The sequence below is a fragment of the Neovison vison genome, chromosome 12 (assembly GCF_020171115.1).
Source record: "Neovison vison isolate M4711 chromosome 12, ASM_NN_V1, whole genome shotgun sequence".
NCBI classification, from domain to species: Eukaryota; Metazoa; Chordata; class Mammalia; order Carnivora; family Mustelidae; genus Neogale; species Neogale vison.
Window position 1 is genome coordinate 52,333,974 of NC_058102.1, and position 14,817 is coordinate 52,348,790.

The 14,817-nt window shown below is 37.0% G+C and overlaps 1 protein-coding gene across 1 annotated transcript in view; it reads right to left on the minus strand.

The window, feature by feature from the left end:
• XPOT (exportin for tRNA) overlaps positions 1 to 14,817 on the minus strand; it is a 46,599-nt gene that overhangs the window by 18,809 nt on the left and 12,973 nt on the right. Inside the window, exons 5-17 of the mRNA XM_044229182.1 lie at positions 14,506 to 14,575; positions 13,534 to 13,752; positions 10,506 to 10,690; positions 10,238 to 10,406; positions 8,603 to 8,839; positions 6,803 to 6,841; positions 6,608 to 6,670; positions 5,494 to 5,618; positions 4,668 to 4,812; positions 4,399 to 4,518; positions 3,951 to 4,045; positions 3,305 to 3,374; positions 875 to 1,113 (exon numbers count right to left, since the gene is read on the minus strand). Of these exons, the coding sequence (XP_044085117.1) occupies positions 875 to 1,113; positions 3,305 to 3,374; positions 3,951 to 4,045; positions 4,399 to 4,518; positions 4,668 to 4,812; positions 5,494 to 5,618; positions 6,608 to 6,670; positions 6,803 to 6,841; positions 8,603 to 8,839; positions 10,238 to 10,406; positions 10,506 to 10,690; positions 13,534 to 13,752; positions 14,506 to 14,575 (1,776 nt within the window). The remainder of the gene's footprint in view (positions 1 to 874; positions 1,114 to 3,304; positions 3,375 to 3,950; positions 4,046 to 4,398; positions 4,519 to 4,667; positions 4,813 to 5,493; positions 5,619 to 6,607; positions 6,671 to 6,802; positions 6,842 to 8,602; positions 8,840 to 10,237; positions 10,407 to 10,505; positions 10,691 to 13,533; positions 13,753 to 14,505; positions 14,576 to 14,817) is intronic.

Consider the following 14,817-nt stretch of genomic DNA (forward strand, 5'->3'; position numbering starts at 1 on the left):
AACTTTCATACTGTTATTGTTTGCCAATAAAATATATGGGCCAAGAGAAAGAAGAGGTAGCTTGGGTAGTCTTCAGGACAAAATGAGAGAGCTAAAAAGAAGCCTCAACATTATCAGTACCAGGGCGCCTGGGTAGCTCAGTGGGTTAAAGCCTCTGCTTTCGGCTCAGGTCATGATCCCAGGGTCCTGGGATCAAGCCCCGCATCAGGCTCTCTGCTTGGCAGGGAGTCTGCTTCCCTTCTTCTCTCTCTGTCTCTCTACCTACTTATGATCTCTGTCTGTCAAATAAATAAATAAAACATCTTAAAAAAAAAAAAAAAAAAAAAAAAAGATTATCAGTACCAGGACTGATCCAAGATGTCCCAGTATGTCATTATTCTTTAAACTCGTTAGCCAGGGACACCTGAGCGGCTCAGTCAGTTAAGCATCTGTCTGCCTTTGGCTCAGGTCATGATCCCAGGGTCCTGGGATTGAGCCCTACATCGGGGTCCTTGCTCAGCAGACAGCCTGCTTCTCCCTCTGCCTGCCGCTCCCCGCTGCTTGTGCTCTCTGACAAATATTCTTTTGAAAAACAAAAACAAAAAACTCTTCGGCTAATACCCTCAAACACATGAACAGTTTATTCTAAAGAAGTCAGAGGAGTTAACGCTTTAGACAGTTGTCAAACCAGAAATGCAGAATGTTATGTGATCTATTCCCTTCTTCAGCTAAATCTTCTAATTCACTGGGTTTAGAGAAGGAAGGTTTAGATAATTCTCTCCACAATTCAGTCTTTGAAATATGGGTGTGTATGCCCAATTCTAACAGATCCACGTAAATGGTTCTTTCTGTGTACAGACACCCAATTTACAATTTTAATTATAATCACACTCACCTGGCAAATCCAACAGCATGGTTCAGACAGTCTGCTAGTGATGCCTGTCTTTCTTCATCTTGTGCCAGCATCAATTTTTCTAACAGAATTTTAAACTTCTCCATCAATGGCGTCAACAGATTTCTCATTAAGGCTTGTTTCCGTTCAGCTGGATATTCACTATTAACAATCAGCACTCCAGCTGTCTCATAAATAAACAGTTGATCATCGCTGCTCAACAAAGACTGGTAACCATTCTCCTAGAAAGAAATTCAGTCCGATTGCAGTTTATCATTGTTCATTCAGTTCTTCTCATTTAAGCACATTAAGTCCCTCTATCAAAGCAGCTAAAGCATTTAAGTACCACTAGGACTATTACTGCTGTAGCAGTTGAGAAAACAAAGATAAAGGAGCTATATAAGGTAGTTAAAAAATTTATACTTAAAACCCTATTAAGCAGGGGCGCCTGGGTGGCTCAGTGGGTTAAGCCACTGCCTTCAGCTCAGGTCATGATCTCAGAGTCCTGGGATTGAGCCCCGCCCGCATCCAGCTCTCTGCTCAGCAGGGAGCCTGCTTCCTCCTCTCTCTCTCTCTCTCTCTGCCTGCCTCTCTGCCTGCTTGTGATCTCCGTCTGTCAAATAAATAAATAAAGTCTTAAGGAAAAAAAAAAACCCTATTAAGCAGACAACACCCGGTAAACACAATTTGAATGAAGTCTTTTTATATACTAAAAAGAGATTACAGGTATAGTACAAGCCCTTGTTTATATGATTGGTATAAAAAACATGAAAAACTTCTAATATTGATAAGATAATATGGCTAACAGGAATTTTTTTTAAAGTAGGCTCCATGCATAGCATGGAGCCCAACACAGGGCTTGAACTCACAACCCTGTGATCAAGATCTGAGCTGACATCAAGAGTCAGATGCTTAAAGGACTGAGCCACCCAGGTGCCTGAGGACTTTCTGAATGCCTAAGTCTTATAAGTCAGTGTGAACTGCCATGGAAAATAGGCATTAATCAAATGAAGTACTTTAATATATAGGGTTCTATAATATGCAAAGATAATTTAACCATATAATTCATTAGTAATCTTTCATTCAGTCTAATTATGTAATCACTATACCCTAAATACTGATATTTACTTAAAAGAATAAAAGTTTCTTTCTTTCTTTCTTTTTTTTTTTTTTTAAGATTTTACTTATTTGACAGAAAGAGACACAGCGAGAGAGGGAACAAAAGCAGGGGGAGTGGGAGAGGGAGAAGCCGGCTTCCTGCTGAGCAGGGAGCCCAATGTGGGTGGGCCTCGAACCCAGGACCCCTGGGATCATGACCTGAGCTGAAGGCGGACGCTGAATGACTGAGCCACGCAGACACCCCAAATAAAAGTATTTTTATGTTTAACATTTCTCAAGTGGCTGCTCCAATAGAAACTTTTATCAAAATGAAAAAAAAAGTCAATGTCAGTATACAAAAACATGTAGAAGTCAAAACATAGTTACAAAGTAGCTCAACTTAAATATTTCTTGTGAAATGAATACCAAAATATTGACCAGCTTTTAAATTTTACCCAAAGCCTTAAGCTACCCCCCAAAACTCAATCTAATGCATTCACTTAGCAGGCTAATCACTAAGTCTGGCAGTCACTTAGAACGGCTAATATGATCTTATACTAAGTAGGAAATAATTTAGAAATTGAATTTTTCCTTCTCCATAAAATACTTCAACATTTAACAGAAGGCAGACCTTATCTCACTCAGACAAATTTATCAGTCAGCTCCTTTCCATTTTTATTCTTTCTTTTTTTAAGATTTATTTATTTATTGGCAGGGGGAACAGAGGGAGAGGGAGAGAGAAACTCAAGCAAACTCTGTGCTGAGTGAAAAACCCAACTGGTGGTGGGGCGGGGGGGGGGGCTTTAATCTATAAACCTGATTTCATGACCCAAGCAAAACCTAAGTGTTGGGGGCACCTGGGTGGCTCAGTGGGTCAAGCCTCTGCCTTCAGTTCAGGTCATGATCTCGGGGTCCTGGGATTGAGCCCGCATCGGGCTCTCTGCTCAGCGCGCAGCCTGCTTCCCTCCCCTCTCTCTGCCTGCCTCTTTGCCTACCCGTGATCTCTGTCAAATAAATAAATAAAATCTTAAAAAAGAAAAACCAAAAAACACCAAGTGTTGGACGCTTAACTGACTGTGCAACCCAGGCGCCCCTCCATTTTTATTAATTCTATTACTATGCTTTGTTTGCTAATATCAACAGAATCTTGGTAAAGAGAACTAATTAATCCGTCAACTGTGATGAGGGAACTAACAGAACTAACACAATCCTCATCTTTGCCATCACCTCCCATTAAGAAAACTGTTTATAAGGCATTAGCATTAAAGGCTAAAGGCAGGTGTGGCATCAATGATACTTGGGGAAAATCTGTAATTTGGAAAGACAGATACTTACAGGTGGAGAAAGCTCTAGTAAATCTTGTATTCTATTCAGAATATCCTCAATGAAAGGATTCATTTGTTTACTGAATAAAGGCAAAAAAGGAAAATCACAATTACATAAACCAGTGTGCTCAAAATACCAAATTTCCTTTTAAAGAGGATGGAACTAAAAAAAAAATGTTCAATTCTAAGCTAGTCAGATGTTATCATTAAAACAAGTTAGGATTTTTAAGAATTATAATCTTATAGGTCTAAGAACAAGTAATTTTCATACCAAGAAAATGGTACTAGTAAAAAACACCACAAAACAGAAAGGTCAAAAAACTTATTTCTAAGAAATATGTTCTTTAGGACTTCAAATAAACCAGAGAGTAATCCACAGCAATAAAACTGTTAGTTAAATAAATAACTAATGTCATTAATGATGACGGGTGTTATATATAAAAGTATGCAAACAAATCATTTCGCAGTGATGAACATGGCTAATGAAAAGTAAAAGAAGTCGTAACATTAGGATACCAAAAAAGTAAACCTGACTGAAAAAACAAAACAAAACAAAAAACCAAATCTATCACAGGCTTTTAGAAAATAACATATAGGTCTTATTTAACAATCTTAAAAACAAAAAGTAAACATAACAGCTGACGTTTAGTACTTACTTCAGAGATTTGACAAATCTGGAAAACAGGTAAGCAGTTCTGCTCCGTACTTTTGCACTAGAATGCCGCAGACCCCTATGATCTAAGAAAGCCATCTAAAGAGAGATACTTTTACTTAAAATTTTTATTGGTATTGTCACAATATATTTTTGTTCACATCAAATTTTACTTCTTAGCTCCTGGAAGACAGGAACCAGGTATATATAGCACATAATCCCTGAGGACACCAAGAAGCCCTTGAGGACTTGTTTTAGATGACTTATTAAGCCAGAAACTGTCCATTTTAAAGAAATAGAGGAGGGGCTGGTTTCAGTATACTCAAGAAGTTTCTCAGAGCTTTTGGCTCTGGGAAAGGTTATAAAGATAGAATCCTATCTGCTCATTAACTGAAATAAATCGAAAAACAAAAAACAAAAAACCCAGAAATGGAGAATAAATGTATACTTACTAATACACATGGAATGTGTTGAGGTTCAACTGTAAAAAACTTTTCATATCTAACAACAGTTTCGAAGAACTCCAATGTCACAGATGTATGCTGATAGGAACTAACTCCTGATGTTACCAACTGGGCAAGAAAAAGTTAAGAAATCTGTTCTTATTCATTGTAACATCAAAATGCCCCAGTATTAACAGATGCTAAATTAAAGAACTCCCACTAGCTTATAGTGAAAACAGAAAATTATGTTCAAAATAAATTATCTGTAGTATACTTACAGTTCGCATCATATCCTGCAAAGCACTAGCTTTTGAAACATCACCTGAGAAGTGAGCACCATGAGACACTGGAAGAGCTTCTGCCAGCATATACAGCAATCTTATTGCTACTTCAACTTCCATAAAACGTGTCGTCTGCCAATTCCTACCATAAGAGAGTATATATGAGATCTGAGGATAAACATTTTCTATAACACTGACAAAAGCCTCTTTAATTAAGAAGTCATAGCAATTATTAATTTTAACAGGCAACAAAATTCACATCACAAAAGTAGAAATAACTGATGTGATCCATTTTTGTTTACATTGCAAAGAGCAGTGTTTCCCCACAAGGAGGATGATAAATGGAGATAATGATATGGATGGAGCTAGACTGTATCATGCTAAGGGAAATAAGCCAGTCAGAGAACAACAAATACACTATGATTTCACTCACATGTGGAATTTAAGAAACAAAACAGATGAACCGAGAAAAAGGAGAGACAAACCGAAAAACAGACCCTACGACAGAGAACAGATGGTATCCACAGGCGAGGTGAGTGGAGCGATGAATCAAATACGTGATGGGGATTAAGAGTACACTTGTCATGATGAGCAATAAACAACGTACAGAATTGTTGAATCACTACAATGCACACATAAAACTAATATAACACTGTGTTCACTATACTCGAATAAAGAAAAGATGAAGACAAATACATTGGTTCAGAGATACAGAAAGATCTTAGTAAGTAACAAAGATTATTTATGTGAATCACTTATTGTAGACCGCATCACAGAGAAAAGGAAGGAGGTAGAATCGTTACAAAAACAGTAACAAACTTACTGCAGCGTAGAACTAAAAACTCGGCGCACAGAAGCCAGCAGTAACTCTGGTGAAACTTGAGCAAGCCTGTCCAACAGTAACTTCAGTTGTTTTCTATACTCTACAAACATGGCTTCATCTTCACCCTAAGATATATTTTAAAATTCTTATTTTAAAACTTAAAAGACCCTAAAATTCATGTAAGTGGTTAGTTCTCATATAGTTTTCTGCATTTCTAAATGTAATATGTATTTTTATTTTTTCATTAACATTTATTTACATAGGAAAACTTACTATGGTCAGTAGCCTTTCCTCTCCTGCCCACAAGGAAGTATTTCTGAACATAGCCCTAGATCTCAAAAGCCTAGAGCCAGGAACAGTATAGATAGGCAGGAGGTTAAGGACAAGAATCTAGAGCCAGAATGGGTTCACACCGGGCTTTATGATAACTTCACCACCTTATTCATACTCCTTGTATCTTGTAATACTCTATGAATGAGGATATATATATATATATATATATACACATACATACACAAGTCTGGTTCTTTGCAAGTGCATAATGCTTTGGTTATCATCACCATTATCTTTTTATAGTCCAAGATTTTTGAAAGCCTCAGGTGGGGAATTAAACACTTAGCATGTTGCAAAACAGTGTAAGTGATGCTTGAGTTGATAGAAAGCTCCTGATGATGATCCTTGTGCATGAGGCTAAATGCCTCACTGGCAATCCTGAATGAGACTTATAAATACAACAAGTCCAGAGAGCTGAGTGACTCATTTGCACTTTCCCACAGATTCTTAACAATCTGAGGCCCACTGACCAGGCCTCAACTCATCACTCTTATAATTACAAAGCGAAATGTGATAAGCAATGATACTGTCAATACTTTACAAAGTTCAATGCTACAAAGTGTTTTAAAAAGGGACACAATACCAAAAAGGTTATTTTTTGAAGGTATTATGAAGGCTTATGAAGCTTCTATTAATTCCACCTAAGGTTGAGGTCAATAATAAACATGTGATTATTAAAATACTTCTTACTTTAAAGCACTCTAAAATAATCAAAACTTAAAATGTTAACTTAAGTAAACAATGACTTAAAAATGGTTTCTCCCCAATGTAAAATCCTTACCTCATTTTCAAAGTTATATTCTTCATCATAAGTCAGTTTTTTCATAACGGCCAACATGATTGCCTAAAATTAAGAATAAAATGTCTTTTGTCAGTTTCCTTTTATCGGATATATTTTGAAATTAAGCTGCATTTCAAGACGGACTGCAGATACAGATTCTGGTATCAGTTTATAAGCAAAAAGAAAGTCAATTACCTCTACGTTAGCTTTTTGCTGATCCGAGAGCACTGGAAGCTGTTAAAAAGTAAGCAATAAGTTTATAAGGTTTCCTAAAGTCATACTTGCTTATCAAAATATTTTAAAGATTTTATTTATTTGAGAAGGAGCACAAGCAGGGTGGGGAGTGGGAGATGGGAGAGTGAGATGCAGACTCCCTGCTGAGCAGGGCTCAATCCCAAGACCCAAGGATCATGACCTGAGCCCAAGGCAGACTCTTAACTACGTGATCCACCCAAGCACCCCTCAAAATATTTTTCTAATCAATCAAGATCTTTTAAAACATGCACACTTCTTTGGAGGGAGGTTTGACAATACCTTTCTATATTTCAAATGCACCTAACATAAGATCTAGCAATTCTATTTCTACTAAATAACTTGACATGTAGATGATTTTAACTTTAAGCATATTTATAATACATTTACCGAAGAAATTTATAGGACAGTAAAGTATGGTCTTCTCTTGTTTTCAAGCAAGGCAAAAAAAAAAGCTAGAGGTCCATTAAGAGACACACAGTGAGATTACCAGGAGTCATTTTAACTATTTTCATATCTTCATGTCTTTCCCATTACCTAAAATTCCTTAAGGTATGTAGGCAGATGTGTGTTTCATTTTTAACAATAATACGAAAGGTAGTATTTCAAGCTTAACTTCATTTAGTTAATCAAATGTAAGTAAAATAGGAATGGTTTTCTCATCTAATGACATAATGGGAAATTACTAATTTTTAAAAGGCTATCAGCCATAATAAGGAGACTATTACCATCTACATTTTAAGTTCTTAGTGGAAGCAATTCTCCAAGAGAAAATTTTTAATTGAAAAAAGCTGCTTGTAAGAAATGCTCTATATGTAATTAAAATAATGAACAATGTTTAACAAGATTTCTACTATATTTAAAACAAACACATGGGGCGCCTGGGTGGCTCAGTTGGTTGGACGACTGCCTTCGGCTCAGGGCGTGATCCTGGAGTCCCGGGATCGAGTCCCACATCAGGCTCCCAGCTCCATGGGGAGTCTGCTTCGCTCTCTGACCTTCTCCTCGCTCATGCTCTCTCTCACTGTCTCTCTCTCTCAAATAAATAAATAAAATCTTTAAAACAAACAAACAAACAAACAAACACAGGGGTGCGTGGGTGGCTTAGTCGGTTAAGTGTCTCTTTTTTTTTCTTTTAAAGATTTTATTTATTTTTTTATTTGACAGACAGACACCACAAGTAGGCAGAGAGGCAGGCAGAGAGAGGAGGAAACAGGCTCCCTGCTGAGCAGAGAGCCCAGCGTGGGGCTCGATCCCAGGACTCTGAGATCATGACCTGAGCCGAAGACAGAGGCTTTAACCCACTGAGCCACCCAGGCGCCCCAAGTGTCTGACTCTTGATGTCAGCTCAAGTCTTGATCTCTGGTTCATGAGTTTAAGGCCTGCTGCCCTGGGCTCCATTCTAGGTGTGAAGCCTACTTAATAAAAAAAGAAGAAAAAAAAAAGGAAAAAAAAAGTAACAAAAATATATTCAAAATGAAAAAATAACCTAAACCTGTAGCTTTTAATTAGTTACCAATTTTTAATTGGTTAAAGCTTAGTGAATTTTAGAACCTGGCTATTCTCATTTTCTGGCTAAGAAGTTGAGTTGGGGGAGAGATGGAAGTACATTACTATTTAACAGTAAATATCATTAGCTAGTAGAATTATGGGTATTTTCTTCTCATTTTTCCTGTATTTTCCAATTCTCTATGGCTTGCTTATATTATCTACTGGGCAAAAAAGAGGAAAACAAGGACTCACCTGTTTCAAAATATGAAGATAATCGTAACAGAATCCAATAATGTTAGAAGAGATGTCATCATCCTCATGAATTAGTAGCTGCAGCATCAGTGCCACTTTTGTTTCAATAGCTTGTAGTGCCTCTTGAGCATTCTTGATATCCCCATTCTTAATTAATTTAGTCCAACTAACTATCAATGACTGTCCCATTCCATTTACCAGCTTAGAAAATCTGGCTAGAAAGTCAACATCTTCTTCCTATTAAGCAATCAAGAGAGACCTCAATTTAAAACCACCCACATAAGCAACAAACAAACAAAAAACACCCACATAAAAGGAAGAAGAAAAACTCTGAACTTCAGTATGAATCAAGTGCAAATTGTAAGATTCAATTTTAAGCTAACATTAGACATTTAACCATTCTACCACCTGGACTGAAAAACTTTTAGAATTTGAATTCTACTATTATTAACCACTTGTACTCTTTCAAGCAACTCTTTTTAATGGTTATAGACCTATAGATAGTGCCAAGTTTATAAAAGCTTAAAAAAAAAGAGAACTGTGGTTTCAAAGCCTTCCTTCTAAACTGTTCAAGTTAGGGGCACCTGGGTGGTTCAGTGGGTTAAAGCCTCTGCCTTCGACTCAGGTCATGATCCCAGAGTCCTGGGATCAAGCCCCGCTGTGGGCTCTTTGCTCAGCGGGGAGCCTGCTTCCTCCTCTCTCTCTGCCTGCCTCTTTGCCTACTTGTAATCTCCATCTGTCAAATGAATAAATAAAATCTTAAAAAAAAAAAAACAAAAAAAAAACCTGCTCAAGTTAGTAAACATGCTGTATAAGTTATGTCATATTACAGTATGTGTAACAATTTATAACAATTTAAGGCTTAACTATGCTGCAAAGTGACAGAACTGCTATTATAACTACCTGCCTAAGGTCATACCAGTGTGTCAGAACTCAAACTTCAGATTGTTATCATTAATTATCCTTCTGATGTTCTCATATAGAAAGAGATGTTACCTTCATCATCTTAGGTCTTTTACCACAGACTAAATAAGACAATTATTAACAATGTAAAAAAATGTTACTTTTCTTCTGTCAGCAAGAACAACACTAAAGCTGACATAACAACAAAACAGATTTCTTACTAATTTTTTTTATCATTGTCACAGTAAAATAGAAATCTTCAAATTCTGTTTCTAAATTACTTACCACACCCAGAGCCTTCATTCTGTTGGGCCTAAATTCCAACGGCTCAAATGAGTAACAATTCAAAAGTATAGTGAAAATGTAATATTTCTAACTAAGTCTAGTTTTGGTCAAAATATATTGGCATATATATAGTATAGTTCTTTGCTACGTAAAGTATAGACCAGTAGTATCAGAATCAACTTGAAGTTTGAAAGAAATCCACAATTGCAGGTACCATCCCAGATTTCAAGTTTAATAACTGGTGTAAGGCCCCCCCTACCATGGGGGCCAATGCTACAGATAACATTATGGCTTTCTGGATACAATGTTTCCTTATAGTCACCAAGAATTTATAACACACAAAAAAAAAAAGAAAAGAAAAGAAAAGAAAAAGAAAGCATGTTTAAATTAGTACCTTTCCTACTTTATTGTAGCAATTCTCAAAACTTCATACATAAATTTACTGACCTGGTCAATGCTGAAAAATCCAGCAGACTGTAATACTTGACACAAAGATTCTACTAGTTTCATTTTATCAACAGGATCCATTCCTTTATTTACAATTTCAAATAAACAGTCACATGCTTCTTCCCGTAGAACTTCTATTGACATATGACCTAGCAGCATATTTATAAACCTGGAAATAGGAGGAAAAAATTGTTAACAGTGTTTTCAAATTCATGAGTTTTACATACTGTATTCTGTAGGTCTATCTTTAAAGTATAGGAATACTTACCTATCATTGGCTATAAGGGATAAGTCTATCCAAGAGACATAAGCCCCAACTACTTCAAGGCACTGACATGTCACTTCTGAATTAGTATACTGATAATTTTGTAAAATTTGGTACCATGATTCCACCAAGTTTGGAATGCACTGTTCCCTCATGGTATCTTTTATTAGAGTATTCCTACGAGCCTCCTAAAAAAACAAAACAAAACACCTTATGTGCACAGATTATCACACAAACTAATTTTTGACATCTGAATACTTGTGCATAGTAGTATCTCACAATTAAACTTCTAGACTTGTTAACACATTCCCTGCCACTATTTCCTACTTATCAACTCTAAAATCGTATCCTGTGATTCTTTTAATTTCCTTTTTCCATTGTATTCCTTAGAGCCAGATTTAAGTCCTTATTAAACACACTACGAATAAGCATTACTTAGAAATCTAAAGCATATGATAAAAGGTACTTCTCAATACTATGCAAACATGATATTTAAACTACTTAAGAGAATGGAAATTTATTTTTAATTAAAAGAATTTTTTTTTAGTATAGTTGACACAAGATGGTACATTAGTTTCAACTGTACAACACAGTGATTATCTCCATAAATTCTGCAAGAATGGCAATAATTATTTTATTTTTATTTTTAAATATTTTTATTTGACCAAGTGAGAGAGAGTAGAAGTAGGCAGAGCAGCAGCCAGTGCGAAAGGGAGAAGCAGGCTTCCCGGTGAGCAGAGAGCCTGATGTGGGGCTCGATTCCAGGACCCCAGGATCATGACCCAAGCCGAAGGCAAAGTCTTATTAACCCACTGAGCCACCCAGGCACCCCTATTTTTTTTTTTTAATTTTTAAAAAAGATTTTAAGTAATCGCTATAACCAACAAGGGTCTCAAACTCACAACTCCGAGATCAAGAGTCACATTTTCCACCGACTAAGCCAGCTAGGTGCCCCAAGAATGGCAGTAATTTTTTTTTTTTTTTTTGAGAAAAGGATAGAGAGCAATGGGTGAGGGCGAGAGGGTAAAGTGAGAGAGAGAGAAAGAAAATCTTTTTTTTTTAAATAAAAAGATTTTATTTGATCTGTTCCATTTCTGACCTGGGCCGGTTCACCCCTCCTTAGGCAACCTGGTGGTCCCCCACTCCAGGGATGTCACCATATTGATGCTGAACTTAGTGTGGACACCCAATCGGCATAGTGCAATACAGCCCATAACTCCTGGGCTCAAGCGATCCTCCTGTCTCAGCCTCTCGAGTAGCTGGGACTATAGGTGCATGCCATCGTGCACAGCAAGTTTTGAGATAGAAAAGAGAGAGCACATGCAAGCAGGGGAGAAGCAAAGGGAGAAACAGATTTCCCCCTGAACAGGGAGCCTGAGACAGGGCTTGATCCCAGGACTCTAGGATCATGACCTGAGCTAGGCAGATGCCTAACCGAATAGGCCACCTAAGCACCCTGAGGCTCTTAAGCAGGCTCCACATCCAGAGTGAAGTCCAACCCAGGGCTCGATCTCATGACCCTGAGATGATGACCTGAGCCGAAATCAAGAGTTTGATGCTGAACCACCCAGGCGCCCCAGGAATGGCAATAATTTAAATGTATGATAATAACCTTTAAAGTTATATGACATAGGGGTGCCTGGGTGGCTCAGTGGGTTAAAGCCTCTGCCTTCAACTCAGATCATGATCCCAGGGTCCTGGGATCAAGCCCCATATCTGGCTCTCTGCTCAGCGGAGACCCTGCTTCCTCCTCTCTCTCTGCCTGCCTCTCTGCCCACTTGTCATCTCTGTAAAATAAATAAAATCTTAAAAAAAAAAAAAAAAAGTTATATGACATATAATGACCTTAAATTATTATATACATTTGAATCAAGCTATTTCCTTTTTTTCTTTCTGATCTTTTCTTTTCTCTTTTTTGAATCAAGCAACTTCTACTGTGTTAACATTAAAGAAAAAGTTATATGGGATAATAAATAGAGAAAGACTACGGTGATGGGCTTTATTACTAAGAATACAGAAGAAACTAGCAGATTTATTAGCAATGATTCCTCCTCACTGAGTAACTATACAGCAGTAGTAAATACAGACTACATTTCTCTAGAAATTCATAATTCATAATACATAAATTCATAATTTGTGTATTTTATTGGAGAAAGTGCTTGCATAGTTAAGAAAATCTAAAGTAATACTCAAATTCCAACATACACTTGGGAAAAAAAAAAGCCCAGTTCAAGCTCCTTTGTAAAACAAAATTTAAAATGCTGGGTGAATTTAGAGGTGCCCAGCTGGCTCAGTAGGTAGAACATGTGACTCTTGATCTCAGGGTTATGAGTGCAAGCCTCACTTAAAAACAAACAAACAGGGCGCCTGGGTGGCTCAGTGGGTTAAGCCACTGCCTTTGGCTCAGGTCATGATCTCAGGGTCCTAGGATCGAGTCCCGCATCGGGCTCTCTGCTCAGCAGGGAGCCTGCTTCCTCCTCTCTCTCTCTGCCTGCCTCTCTGTCTACTTGTGATCTGTCTCTGTCAAATAAATAAATAAAATCTTAAAAACAAACAAACAAACAAAACCCCCCAAACTAGAGAAAATTCAGAATTTTTTTTTAAAGATTTCATCTATTTGACAGAGAGAGAAAACAAGCAGGCAGAGCCAAAGGCAGAGGGAGAGGGAGAAGCAGACTCCGCGCTGAGCAGAATGCTTGATGCAGGGCTCAATCCCAGACCCCAGCATCATGACCTGAGCCAAAGGCACATGACCGACTGAGCCACCCAGGTACCCCTGAATTTAGAATTATTAAGAAAATTTGAGGGTAGCTTAATTGGAAGTGTATGAGATTCTTGATCTCAGAGTTATGAGTTTGAGCCTCATGCTGGGTAGAAGATTACTAAAAAAATAAATATGCTTTTAAAAAAAAAAAGCAGAAAGAACAGAAAATTTGTTTCCAAAGAAAGACTTCCTGCTCTTTTTATTATGTGCCCATCATCTCCTACAAAATCCACATTAAGAACTAACAATTAATGGGAAGTTACTTGCCTCTGATGTATGCACCACATCACGATCCACCAACTCTGAATCAATAGCCATGAGGATTCGGAGGTACAGATCTACTCCCCTTGGATTTAGGTCCACTACTGAGAGAATGTCAAAAAAAAATTTGGGCCATCTAGTGAGATACTCTGTAACAAAAAGTAAGGCGAAGACTTGGGCCGCTTTATTTCGTATAAAGGTCTTCTCTGGTTGGGGATTCAGCATCTGACGAAGAGAAATAGTCCATGAAATTAAATGTAAGCTGTAAAGTCTCAAAAAGTTTTTCTATTTATCATCAACAGGCAAAAACTCACCAAGCCTCAATATGGTCTAGATTAGCTATGCAACAAATATGCTGGAAAATTACCAAAATAATTTAAGTGATTACCCAGATGGAAAATAAACAAAGGTGCTATGTTTACTTCTTATTCTCATACTTTTAAAGTTTCATGTGCAGAATTTTACTAGTTTTTGGTTCTACTAGTTAAATTGTTTTTCTTCTGTTTGCTCTTTAAGAAAAATAGAAATTCTAGCTACCTAACTGCTTCATATGCCAAGATTAAAATTAACAAAAAGAACGTAATGTGAATAAAGAACTCTAATGGCTTTCTTGCAAAGGGCTCTTTGTGAAGAAGCTGTCTAGGAGGGCTCACCTTTAGGAGTGAGCAAAAAAATCTGTTTTTGTCAAGTAGTTAAAACAAAGTAAAACCAAAAACAACAACAAAAACCTACCTTAAAACCAAGGTTTCAACATCGTGTCATGTAAAGCATAAAAGTTTCAGTGATTGATATAAAAATTTTAAATTACTGTTAAGTTTCATATACCCAAGATCTTTGAAATCAGCACTTTCTAAAAAAGCTATGGGGTCAAAGGGAGGATAAATGATGAACATTTCTGAGGCAAAGTTCTAAACTCCTGCAACACTAAAAATTTAAATATCTGGTAACTTAATGTACTGAATGTAATTACTATTTTACCTGAGCTTGAAGCCAAGATATGAGCGTCTCCCTAATTAGTTGTTGTTGAACAGTAGTTAGTTCTGAATATCTGTTCAAAATAGAGAAGAAAAATAATGATGGCTATATTTGATGTCTGTGGTTTAAAAAGTAACAGCCTCATATATCTGAAAGGGAAAATTTGTCTAACACTCAATTACTTAAAATTTCCTAAAAGAAACTGATAATGCTTCTCATCATGGCTTAAAAGAAAAGATAGGGGTGGGCCCAAAAGGTAGTGTCATTGATCTTAGTTTGATTTATGGTCCAGTTCATGTTAAAATAAAATGGCAG